Source organism: Cygnus atratus, chromosome 26 (assembly GCF_013377495.2).
Source record: "Cygnus atratus isolate AKBS03 ecotype Queensland, Australia chromosome 26, CAtr_DNAZoo_HiC_assembly, whole genome shotgun sequence".
NCBI lineage: Eukaryota > Metazoa > Chordata > Aves > Anseriformes > Anatidae > Cygnus > Cygnus atratus.
Genome location: NC_066387.1, coordinates 1,163,829 through 1,180,680, shown reverse-complemented (window position 1 = coordinate 1,180,680; position 16,852 = coordinate 1,163,829). Strand labels below are relative to the sequence as shown.

General features: G+C 53.4%; 2 protein-coding genes across 4 annotated transcripts; both read right to left on the bottom strand.

Annotated features, from left to right (window-relative positions):
* Positions 1-1,371: 1,371 nt before the first annotated feature.
* Positions 1,372-9,898, bottom strand: DDA1 (DET1 and DDB1 associated 1). 3 transcript variants are annotated; one of them, XM_035569782.2, is made up of 5 exons: positions 9,843-9,898; positions 5,521-5,601; positions 4,976-5,027; positions 4,587-4,648; positions 1,372-3,599 (listed from the first exon to the last, which is right to left on the bottom strand). In XM_035569782.2, exons 1-5 carry the CDS (start codon positions 9,843-9,845, stop codon positions 3,489-3,491), a joined length of 309 nt encoding a protein of 102 aa, XP_035425675.1. In that variant the 5' UTR covers positions 9,846-9,898; the 3' UTR covers positions 1,372-3,488. The 3 variants fall into 3 exon arrangements, with proteins under 3 accessions (XP_035425675.1, XP_035425676.1, XP_050571565.1); XM_035569783.2 differs by lacking the exon at positions 9,843-9,898 and adding an exon at positions 6,077-6,095; XM_050715608.1 differs by lacking the exon at positions 9,843-9,898 and adding an exon at positions 5,883-6,049.
* A 768-nt stretch (positions 9,899-10,666) lies between these two features.
* On the bottom strand, positions 10,667-11,545 carry MRPL34 (mitochondrial ribosomal protein L34). Its single transcript, XM_035569781.2, has 2 exons — positions 11,431-11,545; positions 10,667-11,241 (listed from the first exon to the last, which is right to left on the bottom strand). The coding sequence occupies exons 1-2, from the start codon at positions 11,475-11,477 to the stop codon at positions 10,968-10,970; spliced, it is 321 nt and encodes a 106-aa protein (XP_035425674.1). The 5' UTR covers positions 11,478-11,545; the 3' UTR covers positions 10,667-10,967.
* Between the last annotated feature and the right edge of the window lie 5,307 nt (positions 11,546-16,852).

Genomic DNA, 16,852 nt, shown 5'->3' with positions numbered 1-16,852 from the left:
CCGAACGCGCAGCGGGTTGCTCAGGGCCTCGTCCATTAGGGCCTTGAAAAACTTCCAAGGACAGAGAGGAAGCAGCCTGAAAGCCGGCCGTGCCAACGTTGCCTAACCGACCATCCTCAGACAAAACAAAGTGATCCGGCAAATGTCAGGGATCAGCCATAAATGCAAACAACAAACACTTTGCTGCTCCGATGCAGTTCCCTGTGAATTCACAGCTGGACAGAACATGTTAAGATCTAGCCTTCTTTCCAACATTCCCCCCCTCCTCCAACTCTTATGTGTGAGGAGTACGTTGGTTGTTTTTATGACTATTTCTCCCCTAAAAAAATATATATATATATATATGATACCAAGAATTAACCTAGACAAAACGTTAGTTTCCCTGCACATCAGTCACTAGTATATTTTTATGTTAGAAAAAGGCAGTGCCTAACTTTTTAATATGCTAAACTTACCCAACAGACATCTCAACTGCTCGAGTGCTGTTCGGTACAGGAGCGCCCTGCCTGGCAGGACAGACGCCTACGAACAGGACAGTCCGCTCAAGAGGCTGCTCCCGGACGGACTCATCGTCCCCTGGTAGAAAGAAACGTGCTTCTGCTGCTTTGACTACTGAGCAAAGATTCCCTATTCAACTAAAAAAAAAAAAAATAATCCTGATCTCTGACAAATATCTCAAGTTCTCATTAAAAAACCCAAACCTTTAGTGTACATCGGTAACAGAAACAATACAAATACCACTACGCAGAGGTGTACAAAAGAACCCCTGAGGGTCACTAAATTTCAGTCACTTTGTAACAAGAGAGTCTGAAGTGCGAAGAGCTAGGCATTATACAAACAGTGTGGTCAGCAAGAAATCCAGGGTTTGGGTTTTTTCTTATTTTTGTTGTTTTCAATGCACTAAGGCACCAGGAAGTCACGGTTAGGCAAATAAGATCTTCCATGCAACACTCAAACCTGGTACACTTACCATGTATTAAACAGATAGGATCAAAGTGCAATAGCTTGAGGACAGCACTCTTGAGCCAGGAGCAGCAGGAAAAGTGGATTGGAGAAGGAAGGAAAGGAGGGAGCTCTCGCTGCAGATCAGATGGGATGTAGAAAGACCCACTGGGGGTATTAGAAATCCATACTGCTTGTGCTCAACCATGAATGCAAAAAAACAAACAAACAAACAAAAAAAAGACAAGTTTGATACTTAAGGTCACATCTCTTTGAAGATTAGTTTCTCCATCACTTCAGAACTACTTAAAAAAAGGCAACCTTCTTTTACCTCCTAAAAATATCTGAAACGTTTCAAAGGCTCCCATAACCAACAAGGTAATTTTTAACGACACGGAGGGAACAAAGACGGGGGTTTACGACAGGAAGGAACTGCCAACTCTCTTTAATAGTACATCACTCTGTCTAGCAGAGAAGTCAGCGAAGCCCAAACCTTGCCATGTCAATCAAGTATACAGCATTTTACAACTCCAACGCACTGTACAAACATTAGTCTGCAAGGCTGCAGCTCTCAAGCTTTGCTAAAACACACAAATTGGTCACACTTTACCACCAGCTGCATGTCCGTTTCCTCTTTTGGTATCTCACAGCTCTTCACGGGATTCTTCAGTTTCAGCTTCAGATGATCCCTGCGAGACCAGATGCTAACGCAGCATCTTCAGTTAACATCCTGCACTTTGCACAGAAGTACTTGTTGATAGCGGAACTCTGGGAGAAGTCCTCTTGCAATTGCCAGTAAATCACATGGAATTCTAAGTATTTTTTATCTTCACCAACACGGTTGGCATTTCCAACAACATTCCAGTAATTTGGAGGTTACTGCCATAGCAAAAAGGTAACATTTTCTGAGGCAGGTACAAAGTTCTAAACTACTTGGTGCTAACTTTAAGTTAAATTCATTCACTGCATCAGAAACTCGGTGCCTAACATACATTTGAGAACGCAGAGTGAGCTGTGCCCTGCTCTTCCCAAGGTTCTGCCTCATAACACGCAGTCATAAGCAACGGTCTATCTCCCTTCGGGTCCCCTTCGCCCCCGCACCTCATCTTGTGGCGTCCGCTGGTAGGAAGGGGATGCTGTGGAGAAGGGGATAGCAGAAACCCCGGCCTCAAAGCTCGTGGCCACTGCAATCGCACAGAACTAGGCTTATCCGGGATCTCTAGAACAATGTTCGTGAGATTTCTCGAACTGGTGTTTCAGATTCGTGAACGAGGAAAAAACACAGTTATAAATTCATCAATTTAAACTAACACAGTGTGAAGTCAGCTTCTTACATTAAAGCAGACAAGACATCATTACTAAACTACACCTTCCCTGTCCCCTTCAGCGACGATGGTCATTTCCTTTTAAGTCTCTGAACCTCCGAATCCACCTAGACGACTTACGGGTCTCCATTTTTGCTCCTACTGAAGAGTCAGAGAAGGGTTACAGGCAACAGGCACTGAGCTGTCACAGTCCAAAAGAGATCGACTGGTCTTTAACGGAGACCACGGAAGCTCACGTTTTGATCAACTCTAAGTCCTGGACTCCACTCCAGACATGCCGATATCGCAGGAAATTCAACGTACCATTAGTCAGAGCCGGCAGTCGACACAGAGAACTAGATCTAGTTGCCAAGGTGCTCCCAGACTTATCCGGCCAAGCGCTGCCTGCAGGGCGCCTACCCAACTCCACTCCATCAGCTGCTGCTTAAATACACTGTTGATCAAATACTCAGAATAGGATAAAAGTATCCTTTTATTCCAACGGAGAAGTTGCACATATCAGTCTGTTCAAGACCAAGAGACTGTTAGAATTAAAGAGCAACACAAGCAACACACCTTTCACTTGAATTCTCCATGACCACTGACGTATGAGATAACGTACGCTGCCAAACGACCGTGGCCCTTACAGAACAGACCAAAAGAATACAACTGATATATCAAGTTGACAACACATTTTGCTAAGATCAACATAATCCTAAATGACACCCATGATTTTTTTTTTTTTTTTTTCAGTGCGGTGCCAATTTCAGAGTATTTGCGAAAAAATAGTGAGGCCCCACACTTATGGCTGGACTGGGCACAAAGAAGAATGAACCACTTGTAGTATGCCAACGGGTACATGGATCGAAAAGCCCGTACCCCTCCAGGGGTCTGTAACAACCCCCGTCTCCTACTGAGGCTTCCATAGCTAGAGCCGGTTGGTTAGGTAACAGATTTAACAAAACCTGTAAAAGTGACAGTGTATGCTTTTGAGAAAGGAGGAACTAAGGTTACACTACATGTTTTACTGGACTGTTCCACCATCGCTCCGTAAGTTTTACGGCATAAATAAAAAAAAAAAAAAAAAAACGGAGAAAAAATAAATACATTGGCTCCTATGAAGTCAGAAGTGGTTTGGGCTGCATAGTGGATGGGTGAGAGATGGGGGCAAGGGGCGAAATTTACACACTTTGAGACAAAACAGGAAGCGCCTGCAAAGTAGTAGAGGAGAAAGCCAAGAGTTTAAGTGTCCTCGTTCATATCCTGGCTGTCTGTCCGAGCGATTTTCCGTGGTGGCGCCGAATTCTCACCTTCTATTTCCACTTGCTCTTGATCTCTCTTCTTTGCTGCATTCTGTTTGGACAAAGAAAGTCACAGTGAAACTCTCCAAAGCCTTTTGATGCTGGCGGGAGCTAATGCCAGTAGAAAAAAAATTTGTTGTTTGTAAAAATTTCAGGATGGAATATAGCACTGCGATGACCTAACAGACACACTGAAACAAACCAAGAGGATTTTGCCCAAAGCCAAAGGGTGCTTCTTCATATTTGAGGGTGGGGCAAAAACACCAATCATTGCTCTCAGCATCTTTTATTTATAGATCTCAAATATTTCATACAGATGAGTAAGATTTGCTTTTCCTGCTCCTCTGAGTCAGTCCCTAAATTATCAAAATCACCAGAAGACTTCCGTCTTATACAAATATTTTCTTTTCAGCTTCACTGCTCCTTATAATTTTGCCTCTCTGTGTTCTGTATCCTCTCATGATTAAAATCCCTGCTTCGGTTATCTCCACTCCCGAGTCCTTGCCTTGTGTCTGAGCGCTTCCAACCCAGGCAGTATTAGTCTCAGACGCCAGCTAGAGCCTCCTAATTTGTGCATTCCTGATACGGGAACTCTGATTTCGTAACCAAGGTACTTACACGGCCTCATTAATGCATTCATGTTCTGCATAAGCTCATCCATCTTTTCCTAACAGTCTTGGGAGGTAAGAGCTCTACTCTAGCTGTAAAGCAGACAGCTGAGGCACAGGGAGACCAATTTGCAAAGGTCACAAAGGAAAATTGTGCTAAGTGGGAAACAGAACTGAAGTCTCCCAAGTTCTAGACTAAACACTGAGTTACTGTCCTCTAAATTGAGACAGAAGAAAAAGCTTTTAAAAAAAATAAAATGTTGTGCAGAGACAGAGCTGTGCAGAGACATAGCCTCCTTTTGCTGAAGTGCATTTCACAAGGACTGAATCGCTCTTAATTAATCATCAATATCTTGATCGTGATCAATATCCAGCTCTATCAGCCAGAGTCAGCAAATCGAGACGTTTATATTAAGGAAACACAACCATACCTTTTTGTCCCACTGCTGATGTAAGTAACGCAAAAGTATATTTGTCTTTTCTGTTACTATAACTGCCAAAGAAAGAGAGAAACAAGCTGAGGTCGTTTTAAAGACAACCTTTAAAACTGTGCAGCAATCATGACATTATTTCACGTACTAAGCACGGTCCTTTAGATTAAAGGGCAGGACGCAGGAACAGCAATCACTTCGTTAGGACAGAGGAAAAGCACAAAAAATGAACAATAACTAGACATACACTGCTTCTCACTGGAGTGACAGTGACTCACTGGAGTATCAGCCGATCTGAAGTTTAAAATAAGTGAAATTGTGTGTATGCCAGATTTTTAAAATCTGAAGACAGTAAAAAAAACCCACGTCAGTGGAGCAGACAGACTTACTTTGTTCAGACGGGTATTCTCTCGTGGGAAGGTATACCGACGGTCTTCTGTTCTATAGAGGAATTGGACAGTTACAGAACGACGACGGCTACAAGGTGATTTTTAACTCAAGCACAGCTAAACCAACCCAAAGGCCGTCACAAACCCAGGCTACAAATGCACTCTGATATTCTGCCCTGTTATATGGCACTGTTCTCCTACCTCTTTTTTTTTTTCCTTTTAATTTTTTAAGAAATTCGAAGCAGGTCCATTTCTCTGGTGTTTTTCAGGGCCTAAGACCATTACTAAAGAATGTGCGTATACAGAGAGCCCCACAGATGTGGCTTGGCTGCCGTGAGGACGCATGCCTCACCAAAGCACGCAGGAAGTTTTCCTTGCCAATCTCAACTCATGAACTGCAAGCATACATGGACGGCTTTGTTTGTTTGTTTAAAAACAAAACCAAACAAACACTCGTTTCAAGTTTATTTCCCTCTCGTATCCTTTGAGCCGTGCAAGAAAACCTCCCAGAGCACCGGGATTTATGGCCGGTACGCAATACTTACTGATGCTTTACATACAGAGTCCGCATGGAATCTGCTGAAGTTGCTTTTGTTGTAGACCGGTAATCCTTTCAAAAAATCTGCCTGAAAAGACAAAGAACACAAACAAAGTAGGTGAAGAAAGGAAGAGCGATATTCCAGTTGTTGTTTGCTTCGGGCTGATTCTCCAAGGAGTCGCTCGGGTCGTTAAGATAAATAACTGCAGGGTTTGGAAGGATGTTGCCAGGTCCCAGCTAGCGAGAGCTGCTGGAAACCGAAACAAAAAAAAAAACAAAACTGGTTTTGTAAACGAAGCGAATCCCCAGCTTTTGTGTTTGGCTCGCTATTCTCTCGAAGTTCTGGAATGCAGCTAGGAGGCTGCTCACCAAACCTCTCCTGGCATGCAGGTGACGCGGGTGAGCTCTGAAAGGAAGCTCTGCACCACGCCGACACCAGCAGGATCCACGGACCAGCACAAACCACAACATCACACAAGGAAACTGCCGCAGCCGCACCGATGACTCAAATCCTTGAATATGCCCCCGTTTCAAACTGGTTGCTCTTTCGCTTTCGCAGTTACCATTCTCTGTCAATTCCAGAAAGCGACGAAAGCCTCCGAGGCCCCAAAAGCCCAATCCTTATCAGCGAGGCCCGACTTTTTTGTGAAGGATCACACCCCTGCGGGCGCCAGTGCTGCCAGTACTTCAAAAAGAACCCCCCCCGAGTTCCGGCGGCCGGGGTGGATCCCGGCTCACCAGAAAACAGCCGAACGCACAGGGCGCACAGGGCAGCGAAGCTATTTGCTAAACAGCAGCGGGAACCCCGCGGAGCCCTCGCTGTTTAATTAAGCCTCACCAGCGTGAAACAGGAATTTCCTTCTCCAAAGCGAAAAAGGAGGGCGGGAGGAGAACGTTACGGGGTCACGAGAACAGCGAGCTTCAAAGCCTGCAGGAGCCTCTTTCCTCACAGCGGAGAGGGACAAAGGGAGATGCTCGGCGAGGCCTTTAAAGCAGCCAGAAGATGGGTAATAAATGCACGAGGTGCCTGGGCGATAAGCAGGAGAGGCCCTGAGACACCCGAAGTCATCAGATCAGCTACCTGCGCCGCAGTGATACTCACTTAAAGCCTCAGAGCCTATTATACTGCACACTAAAGGCTCCTAATCCTGCACGTACATCAGCCTGCTTAGGAGCAGTTTAAAAAGGAGAGGAAAGCAGCAGAGGAGCCATTTAATTTCGGCGTTAGAAGCGACAAATGAATGGACACGGCTGCTCCACGGCTGCCAGGCTCAAAGGCGTTGTTTTCACTCAAATAGGGGCCGTTATTTTTATTAAGGCTGCATCTTTAACTCAAAACAAAGAGCTAAAATTAGCCAAGCCAGAAAATATTATTCATGCTCTTGTTTTTGGAAGAGCTCTACCGACGTTCTCGTTTCCACGTTCGACCCTTCCTGGGTGCCAGGTTTTAGCTAAAAGAAGAGACTCGGACTGAGGCAGCCAACTGCAAATTTCTCTCCCGTCTCGTCCCCCTCAGGGGCGATGCCACTTCCCTGTGTCACCAGTTCTCCAGCCCAGAGCCCGCCGCTCGCTCGGCTGAGCTGGGGGATCGAGGCAGGATCCTCCAGCACTGCTATAAGAGCCCCATGGACCCGGACCGCGCCGCCCCGCTCCCCTGCTCTCCCTGGCACCGAGGGTCCCGGGCTGAAAAGGGTGGGGAATCCTTTAAGGACTTCCACAGGCACGGCCAGGCTCTTTCCTCAGCATAGCCCAGGTTTAAGACTCACTGACTGTACTTACTCTGTTTAGAAGGGCTGAGGATCTTTAAAAACATTTCCTATTGCAAAGCAAACCTTTTTTTTACGACACGGTGCTACAGGAGCCCGGCCCAGGCAGAGACAGACACGTCCCTGGTTTCTTTAACTACTTGCTTTCATTTCCACTTACACGGACGGAAAATAACCGTTCTTACCGAGGAGCGCACAGCTTCAGGTCTCTCCACCCCAGTCCCCTCACCCCAGACTATTCCCCACTGCCCCACGGTGGGGGGGTTGGTCTGGCAGAGCCCACGTTTGCCCTGAGAGGGGGCGCAGCTCTCACCAGGCACGCCGCGGTCTTTTAACAGACTTCTACGGCAGAGCTACGCCCAGTAAGTCGTAAAAATACCATTAAAATTATCAGCCAAAATGCATTTTAAACGGGGAACGCGTTTTAAATGTGGGTGTCCCCCCTTCTCCAGAATATAAGCAACTGAAGCAGGATGTGCAGCAGCTCAGAGGCTCCCAGGCAGGAAGGCTGCCGCGCTCACACCTCTACAGAGACCTCAGCTCCTGCACGAACAGCCTCGAGCACGCCGGGCTCTCAGCCTCCACCTCGCTCTCTCGCAGGGCAGAAGCCATTTGGGTGGACCCACACCTGCCAGGGCAGGAAAACAGCAGGAAAATTAGAACGTGAGCACGGGGAGAGGCATTCCTCCAGCTTAAGCGTTGGGAAGTACAACTGAAAAGCCTTGTTGTTAGTACCGAGCCTGTCCTGCTGCTAATCCTGCCCCACACCTGCCCGTTTCAACAGTCATCTGCTGTGACGCAACCTCCTGAAAAGGTCCCCTCGGGGGAATCGCCGCGAGGCACGTTCCTGGATATCCGGAATGAGACAATATTGGGAGCGCAGTGCCCCTTATCTGCTCCAAGGGCACAAGATAAGTCAGGTCACCGCCGCGCGCACACACCCACCGCAGCAGGCGCACCGAGGAACACCTGCGGCACGGCGCCGCACGAGGAAACGTTCCTCCTGCCGGCCTTCTGCCACTCTTTAACCAAGCAGAGCGCGCCCAGGCCAAGCCGGCCGAGCTGCTGCAGCTCCCTGCGCGGAAGCAGAAAACCAGCACCGGAACCGAGCAGGGGCCTCGTTTCATTTGGGGAAAAGGCAAATCCCCCAAACGCCAAAACAAGCGCGGTTAAGCAACCTCAGGAGACAACACCGGTTCCTTCTACGGTTTGGGAAGTGAGGGAGAGATAAAGAGGCATCTACTCTTCCTGTGCCAACAGGGCGCTCGGCTTCCTAGGAAGTCCTCGTCTAAAAGCAGAAAGGTGAAAATAAAAACAAAAGAACAATGTATACATGCCCAGTTCTCAGCTTTGGAGAGGAACCGCAGCAACCGCACTGCGGAACATGAGGCCCAGAGCACGGGTGCTGAGAGCAGGGCTGCGTCCCAGCACCGCGCACACGTGGATGTGGGACGGAGGAGAAGCACCAACACGGGGAACGGCCACCAAAGCTCCCAGCCTCGGGACACGGAGACCCCAAGGAACACCCCCCAGGGAACACCACTGACCCCCCTTTGTCATGGGGCTCACTGAGGGGCAGGAGAAAAACTCTCTTCCTCCAAAAACAACCCCACCGCTGCAAAGGAAAGGAGACGGGCACTCCCCTGGCCGTGCCAACCACCACCGAACTCCCAGGCAGCCTCTTGCTACGTGGGGGCGCCCCGACAGACCCCAACAACCCCCATATACCCAGCTCCTTTGAGCACACAGCCCTGGGGGGGGGGAGAACACCCCATACCCCGTGGTACCCCCAGATTTCCCCCTCTGCCCTCCAGCACCCCCCAGCTTGGCAGCACCCCACCCTTCTCACAGCCCACCCCAGAAGAACTGCAGAGGGGGACCGAGTGCCCCCCCCCCCCCACGGGCTACCACAGCTCCCTGCACCCCCTGTCCCCCCCAAAAACCGGGGCGCCCCCCCAGGAGAACAGCACCCCCCCGAAAAACGGGGCACCCCCCCCCAAAAGAACAGCTCCCCCTCCCCCCCCCGAAAAATGCTCCCCCGAAAAACGGAGTCCCCCTAGAAGAACAGCTCTCCCCCAGAAAAAGGGGCACCCCCAGAAGAACAGCGCCCACCCTCGAGAAGGCCCTCCCCCAGAAAAACGTGGCACCCCCCCCCCAAAAAAACGGGGAAGCACCCCCCCGAAAAGCGGGGTGCCCCCCCCGAATAACAGCCCCGCCGATAAAAAAAAAAGGACAGCCCCCAAAAAAACGGGGCGGCACCCCAGAATAACAGCTTCCCCCCTCCGAAAAACGGGGGACCCCCCCCCGAAGATCAGCCCCCCACCAAACTACGCCCCCCCCCCCAGCCCCGCCGCCATTTTGGGGTCCCAAAGCCGCCCCCGGGGGGGGCCGCACCCCCCCCCAAACCCCCTCAGCCCACAGCGGGGGGTGGGGGGCCCGGCCTCGCCCCCCCCAGCTTCAGGGCGGGCCCCGGGGGCCGAGGACCGGCGGAGGCCGCGCTCCCCTCAGCGCAGCGGGGCCGGGGGCGCCGCCATTTCGGGCGGGGGCCGAGCCCAGCGCCTACCATCTTCGCCGCCGCCAGCCAGGAGGAGCCGCCCCGCCCCCGCCGCCCCAGCCACCGCCCGCCCCCCCGCCCCCTCCGCGCGCGCCCATTGGTCGCCGCCGCGCCCGGCCCCACGCCCATTGGGCGAGGCGCCCGTCAGTCAGCGCGGCGCTGAGGCGCTTGGGGTGAGGTAGGGGCAGGAAATGCCCCGATCGGGAGGGGTGGGGAGAGGACCCGGATGTGGAGGCGGCCGCGGGGCATGATGGGAAATGTAGTCCGCGCGGGGCTCCCTGCGTCCCCTTGGCTCTCGTTAATGAAGGCGCTGTTAATTACGTGGTAGGAACGAGGCTGTTAATTAGCGCTGCTGGGCGAACAGCAGTGTTGAGAAGGAGTTGGCGTGCAGTAGCCATGTGTAATCAGAGCAATCCAAACCCTGCTACGGCTCGGGGTAACTGGCCAACAACCGCTCACGGGTCAGCCAGCGCTGCCCAGAGCAGCTCTGCCCACAAAAAGTCGCTCCCAGGACCAAAAAACCCCCGAAAAAACCCCCTTCAACCCAGAACTGGAACAGGAGTCCCAGCCCAGAGCTGCCACCGAGGCACAGGACAGCATCCCTGATGTGCTGAGCATCCCCCGCTAACGCGTACCTTGCAGGGATGAAGAAACAGAGCAGGGATAACGAGGACTTGGCTGTTGTAAACTAACAATTAAGTTTTTTCTACTGTCAGCCCTCATTCCACGCTGCTGCCGTCCTTTGGAGGCTCCCAGGCACTTGTGAACCTGAGATCAAGCCGTCTTTCTTCTCCCCATTAACTTCACATCGACAATTAGTACAGGAAGCGCAATAAAAGTTGCTAGGCTTTAATTACAGCTTGTGTTTTCCACAAGTTTATCTTACAATCACACATACGAATGGCAAAGACCTTACAATTAAAAAAGCAGCCAAATAAACAAAGCCTTTGGAGACCGCTCTCAAACCAGGGTGATTCCTCTTGCGCTTTCAACACAGAAGGGGCAGCCGGGTGCTGCTGCCCGTCACAGCCTCCCTCAGTAGAAGCGCTCAGGCTGCATCACTCCAAATCCGTGGCACTTTTCGGGCTCGGTTCCGGCTCGCTGCACCCCAAACCAATCCCTCGGGCCAAGCCCTCAGTGGCTCAGGGACTTCCTGCCCTTCAGCATGCGTCGGAGGATAACCTCGATGCCTGCCGGTGCGCTGATGCGCTTGATCCAGCCGTGGGTCCGTTTGCGCTTGCGGTTGTTGGGCTGGTACTCGTTCCCCCGCGCCTTGAGGCGAACCTGCTGCAGGCTCCAGGAGGGCACCGGGCCGGCGAGGCCGAGGGGCTGCTCCCGGGACCTTGACAGGACGGACACCGCCCGGAGCTGGAAGGGAGCGGCCGCGACGCGCCGCAGGAGGAGAAAACTTGGCAGGAAAAAGAGAAATAAAGAAAACAAATCAGCGAGGAGAGGCCGCGGCGCTGCCCCGCGGACCTGAGGAGGCAGCGGCGCCTTCAGCCAAGCCACACCGGGGGAAAACGGAGGGAATCTCCGCGGCAGCGGGGGTCAGGCCCGGCCCCGTTACCGGCCCCGTTACCGGCCCCGTTACCGTTACCTGCCGCCGGCGGCCCGCGGCCACAGCAGGCCCAGGCCCGCCGCCATCACCTCAGCCCTCCCTAGCAACGCCGTCCTCCCAACAACACCGCCCCCTATTGGCTCCTCGCCGCCGAGGGGGGAAATTGCGCATGCGCCCTGAGGGGCCCATACCCCGTGCCGCCGCGGGGGGCGATGGGACTTGTAGTCCTGGGGAGGGCCGAGCCCGCCGCGTTGTTACCATGGCGACGGGCTCGGGGTTTGGCCTGGTCACTCCCCAGGCCGTGTCCTACTGGGCCGCGAAGGCTTCTCCCGTGGTGGTGCCCTGTCACAGCATGGGGTGCTGCTTCCAGCGGCTCCAAACGTGGAATAGTTGGAAATTTATGGGAAAAAGGACCCCCTGTCCCCCTGGGTTTTGCTAGGAGCTTGCAAGGTGCAAAGTACACCTGGGCAGGGCATCCCCTCACCATCACAAGTCACTGACAAAACATAACATTTAGAGGCATAAACATAAAAACATAGCCTAAACATAAAACATAGCATTTAGAGGCAGCTCTAAATGCTGAATTATTCCTTGTCAAAATGGTGCGGCCACCACCAGCCCCTGTGTTTCCGTCCCTCTGCCGTGGCAGGAACATAAGTGACCCCATGGAGGCCCCGTCTCCATCCTCCCCCCCGCCACCCCGTGTCACCGTGGCATTCCCCACTCACCGATTTACCCCAAAATCTGCACAACATCAGCCTGGCCCACCAGCACCCAGCTCTTTCTGCCTTCCTCCTCTCACACACGTACTCTTTTCAGGACAGAGCAGCATCGTGCACAGGGAGGACGATGAGGATTCAGCCTTCTCCTGCTGCTGGGCTGATGAATGTGGTTTTCAGCCTTTTACAGAGCCGGGGAATGAGGGGCAGAGAGGAGAAGGGGGGCCGGGTGGTGAGTCACTGATCATCAGGGCAGATCTCCGCCACTCTTGCTGTCTGCTCTGATCATTAAAAATTGTTTTGCTGGAGGCAAGCTTGGCTGAATCGCCAAGAGCAGGCACCAGCTCTGGCTTTTTTCTTTCTTTCTTTCTTTTTTTTTCTGGACTGTTTTGTTGCGTTCCCTCCAGAAGTCCATACCGGCAGCATCACGTGTTCAGGAGATGTGAATCCAGCCCTCCCAAAAACATGGATGTGAAAAAAAAAAACGAGATACATTCATGATTTTCTATCTATCGTGTCACAGCTCCTGGGTGCTGCGAGCTCGTGCTTTCTGTGCACGCTCACAGCTGCTGAGCTCTGACACACTTCATGGGCTCTGGGAAGCCACAGATACCAAAACAGCGAGAAAACGGTAAAAGATTTCTCCTCCCTGACAAGAGCAGGGATTAACGGCGAGTCCTGGTCACAACACATTTCACAGGCACCGCACCGCTCAAACCCCGCTTGCTTTGGGGCAGCCGCATTTGGAGATGGGGGAACCCCCCATTTGGGTTGGGAAGCCAAGGCCAGCAGCGGGCGGGGAACTCGATAACTCAAATCCCTGGAGGGGGCAAAACCCAGCACCCATCCTCCTGCCCCCCCGCTCCTGGCAGGCCTCCATGGGCGGGCGGCTCGGCGGCGCTCGGTTCGGCTTTGACTGGCAAGTCCCCGTGTCTGTCATGCCGAAAGCCCTCCTCCTTAGGAGGGATTTAAGGGGCTTTCTATGGCTATAGACTACAAGGACAAATAGCACCCCCAAACCCCAGAGCTCGGGTATGAGGCGCCTCTCTCCGCCGGGGCTCATGGGGAGAGGATGGAAGGAGAGATTTCAGTCTAAAGCGGATGAGCTGAGCTGAAGGCACTGCTCCATCCTTCCCCACACACAGGCGAAAAAATGTGATCAGAGGAGCCGAAAAGCTGAGCAGGCTGCCAGCGCTCGCATCCTGCTCCCGCTGCCTCGGGCATCTCTCCCTCTCCCCCTTTGCCTCCTGCAGGAATAAGCCTTTCGTTTGCAGCCTCGACTCCTGACAATCCTTGTCACTAAATGAGGTGAGCATCGTGTTCCGTCTCTCTCTCTCTCTTTGTGCAGGGGACCTGGAGCCCAAGCCGCGATGTAGGGCATGCGCTGCAGCAGAGGGGAGGAAGGTGCTCGGCACGGGGAGCAAAATGGCCAAAGGAGCTGCCTCGAAGCTGACGGTCGAAAGGGATTTGAGAGGCGTTTAAATGGGATTGCGGGCAGACAAGGGGAAGCAGCAGCTGCGGAGCAGCTCGCCGTTGTTTGCACTTAAATAGCCCTGTTACATGAGCATGCTTTGAGCGCGGGGTTAAAAAGCTGCCCAGCAATAAAACTTAGGAACGGCTTCTGTTGTGATGCAATTGCAGTAAATTATTGCTGGCTCTGGAGGAAGACCTGCTGTTGCTATGTGCGTGTCAAATCTGCTTGGGTTTTTGGTTGGAGAGCGAGGGGGCACCTGCATGCATCGCTGCCCGGCGGAGGGGGCAGGGTTTTCTTCTTCCTTCCTCCTCGTAATGGTTTCTTCCAGGCTGCTCCTGGAGCCTGTAGGACATTTGCTGCCGGAGGAATCGGGCTGGCTTTCCTGCAGCTATGCGGTGGGACCACAGGCGAGCGTGTGCTCCCCCTGGAAATCCAGGAGGTTTGGGAAAGCGGTGGGGTGAAGTAGCATGTCAGCCGTGGAGGTCAGGCACAGGTTACTCCGCTGTGCATTGCATAATCTTTTGTTTCTCAAGGTCTTCTTCCTTCCTAAAGAGAGACGTGTGGCAGGCAGCCAGCCCTGGCTCCAGGCTGCCGTGTGTGCTACAGGCGCTCTGCTCTCCCTGCGATGCCGTTTCTCCACTGAATGTAATTTGTGTCCTGCAGGGCCCTTGGCAGAGTCCTGCCCGTGCCTGGGGACCCTGCACCCAGGGAAAGCACAGGTTGTGGTTGCATCCCTGTGTATGCTGAGGATTTCAGGGCTGTCTCAGTGGTTTACCGTTCGTACGACCGATAAAGCCTTCCTGACTGCTTACTCCTGAATGTCCTGATAAAGCTGCTGTAATTGTATCAGGACGAGGAGGCTGAGCGTAACAGAATAAATCCAGGTGCTTGCCACCAGCTAAAGTGGCTGTTTCACATTCCCCCAGAGGGAAGTTTACTTTGCAGGACTGAGACTAAGTGGCATAAACATTTTCTTGTGCCTATCTGAGATGAGTGCTTAAACAGTTGTTGTCTTTACGTGTTTCTCGATGCCATGGTTTCTCCACTTTGCACTGAGTGAATGAATGGGAGAGGCTGGAAAGAGCATAATGACATTTGCCCATTCCTCAGGAGTGTCGTGTGTCATCATTAATACTCGCGAGCCCCGGAGGGAAGGGATTAGAGCTGAACAAATTATTATGGCAGGTCGGATTCTGGCTGCAGCACATCTCACACTCCTCTCCATGTCCCTGGCATCTCTCCTCCGAGGATTTGCAAGGAATTAGCAGATATGAAATCCCTGCTACTCCCTGCGGGAGTCCACGGCTGCGTGCGGGGAAGGGATGGAGGTGCTGAGCAGTGGGGCTGCGGGGGCATTTGCGGCACGGGGGGAGCAGAAGCTGTTTGCAGCCATCAGCTCCTGCAGTAAACGCTTTTGGCTCGCTAACTGGGGCCAAGTGTTTACCAGGACTTCTGGCAGGGACAGGCTTGGTGCTGCTTATGGGGCCGTAATGGGGAAACGCACCAGCCTTTCCTTTCTTCTGCCCATAATTTCAAGGTTCCCCAGCAGGGAGAGGACAGGAGGAGGATGTTTTTGTCATTTCCATCCCATCCTGGCACAGCCGAGGGTCACTGCGTGACCATGCCCGCAGTGCTGTCGTGCCTTGGGGGAAGAGATGGTGTGAGCACTGCCCCACGAGCTTTATGTCAGCCCCACGAGCTTTATGTCAGCCCCACGAGCTCTACGGCAGCGTATCAGCCCCGCGTGGCTGCCTGTCACGTTACCGCGTCGGGCTTTCTGCCCTCCACCCTGCCACGTCGGATCATGTCCCATTTTTCTCCAGCTGTGACATGGTGCCGTCAAGTTGTATAAAATCAGAGGCGCTGCAGCCCAAAGTAGGTCAGTAAGTTGTTTTTCCCAGCTGGGTTGCTCATGGTGGCAGCAGGGAGGAGGCAAGGAGGATGAAGCTGGAGGACCTGGAGGTGGCATCGGTGCTCAGCAGGACGAGGTCCGGACCCGGGAGCTCAGTTGGCCTCCCCAGATCAATCCTCAGCATCCCTCGAGTCGTCAGCCTCGGAGATGAGAGCGTTTTCCTGGGGGAAGCGGTGATTTTTGGGGGGGGGGGATCTGGACGCGGGTATCAGCTTGTGGCGATGCTCTTTGCTTTCCCAAACCCACAGCCTCGCGGGCTGGCGCTGGGCTGGCGCCGCGCCTGACTCATTGTTGTGCCTGGCCTTATGTAACCGGTGCCGAAATCTCTGCTGGGGGCGGCGGTGGAAGGTAGCTGGGATGGGGGGGGGGGGGGGGGGGGGGGAAGCAGCTCGTTGCCATGGTTACCAGCAGCTTCGCAAAGTTCTTCCCATCCATCTGGTTTCGTTTGCAGCCCTTTCATCTGGCGGAGGGAACATCCCTTGGCGTTTCTGGCCGCGGCAGACAGCGTGGCGGGTGGGAGGCGGCGGGTGGGAGGTGGGAGACGGGCACGCCGTGCCTCCAGCCCCGGGGACGGAGCCTGACGTCGGGGCACATCGCTTAACCTCCTGCCCCTCCGTTTCCTGCTCAGCCATCGAATGGCTCGACCGGGATGCGCTCCCCGCGGTCGGTTTTCTCAGCAGCAGCAGAGCCTGTTAGAAGGGCTGCCACGTCTTGGACCGTGAGCTCCAGGGGGAGAAGAGCTGAGCGTGGGCATCTCGGGTCGGGAGCCAGGCACTGCCCCGCTGGACAGCCCCGTCCTCGCAGGGGGAGCCACGTTCGTGCCCAAAGCGGACCCACGGCTGGCTTGGCGGCCCAGGATCGGGGCAGAGCTGGGCTCCTGGATCTGCCCGCAGAGCTCCCGAGCGCGAGAGCCTTCCAGCAAATCAATTCTGGAAATGAACAGGATGGACTAATTGAGTTAATCCTGGGAAGTTAATCAATGTCGAGTCGGTTTGGCCAGAAGTCCTGTTTATAATCCACGCAGAGATCATTAATGCCCTGTGAAATGGAGGCGCGCTGCGAGTCCAGGCTGTGTGGAAATCAGAGGGAGAAGCCACGCCGGGATGTCCAAGTGAGCCCGGTGGGGACCGTCCCCGGGCTGCGACCACCTCCTGCCTTCCCCTGCCTCGATTCCCCGTCCGGCAGCATCGGGGCAGCCACAGCAGATGCGCAGAGGACGTGGGAGAGCCGGGGAGATGCAGAGTCCTTGGCCTGCCGTGGCAGAGCTCGTGGGCCTCTCAGGGACTGCAGTGCTCGGGTCTGGCTGTTTTCCCCCCAGTTTTCCACCTGCCCTGTCTCCGTGTGCTTTGGGATGTG

What these genes read in the sequence shown, in the direction of transcription:
- DDA1 (XM_050715608.1), bottom strand. Translation starts at nt 5,984, where the DNA reads ATGTTGTGGTTTGTGCTGGTCCGTGGATCCTGCTGGTGTCGGCGTGGT. An exon ending in TGCATGCCAGGAGAGGTTTG is followed by an intron (nt 5,602 to 5,882) that starts GTGAGCAGCCTC and finishes TTGTCTTTTCAG; the next exon opens with GCAGATTTTTTGAAAGGATT. An exon ending in ACTCTGTATGTAAAGCATCA is followed by an intron (nt 5,028 to 5,520) that starts GTAAGTATTGCG and finishes ATTCCTCTATAG; the next exon opens with AACAGAAGACCGTCGGTATA.
- MRPL34 (XM_035569781.2), bottom strand. Translation starts at nt 11,477, where the DNA reads ATGGCGGCGGGCCTGGGCCTGCTGTGGCCGCGGGCCGCCGGCGGCAG. An exon ending in CCGCGGGCCGCCGGCGGCAG is followed by an intron (nt 11,242 to 11,430) that starts GTAACGGTAACG and finishes TTTCCTGCCAAG; the next exon opens with TTTTCTCCTCCTGCGGCGCG.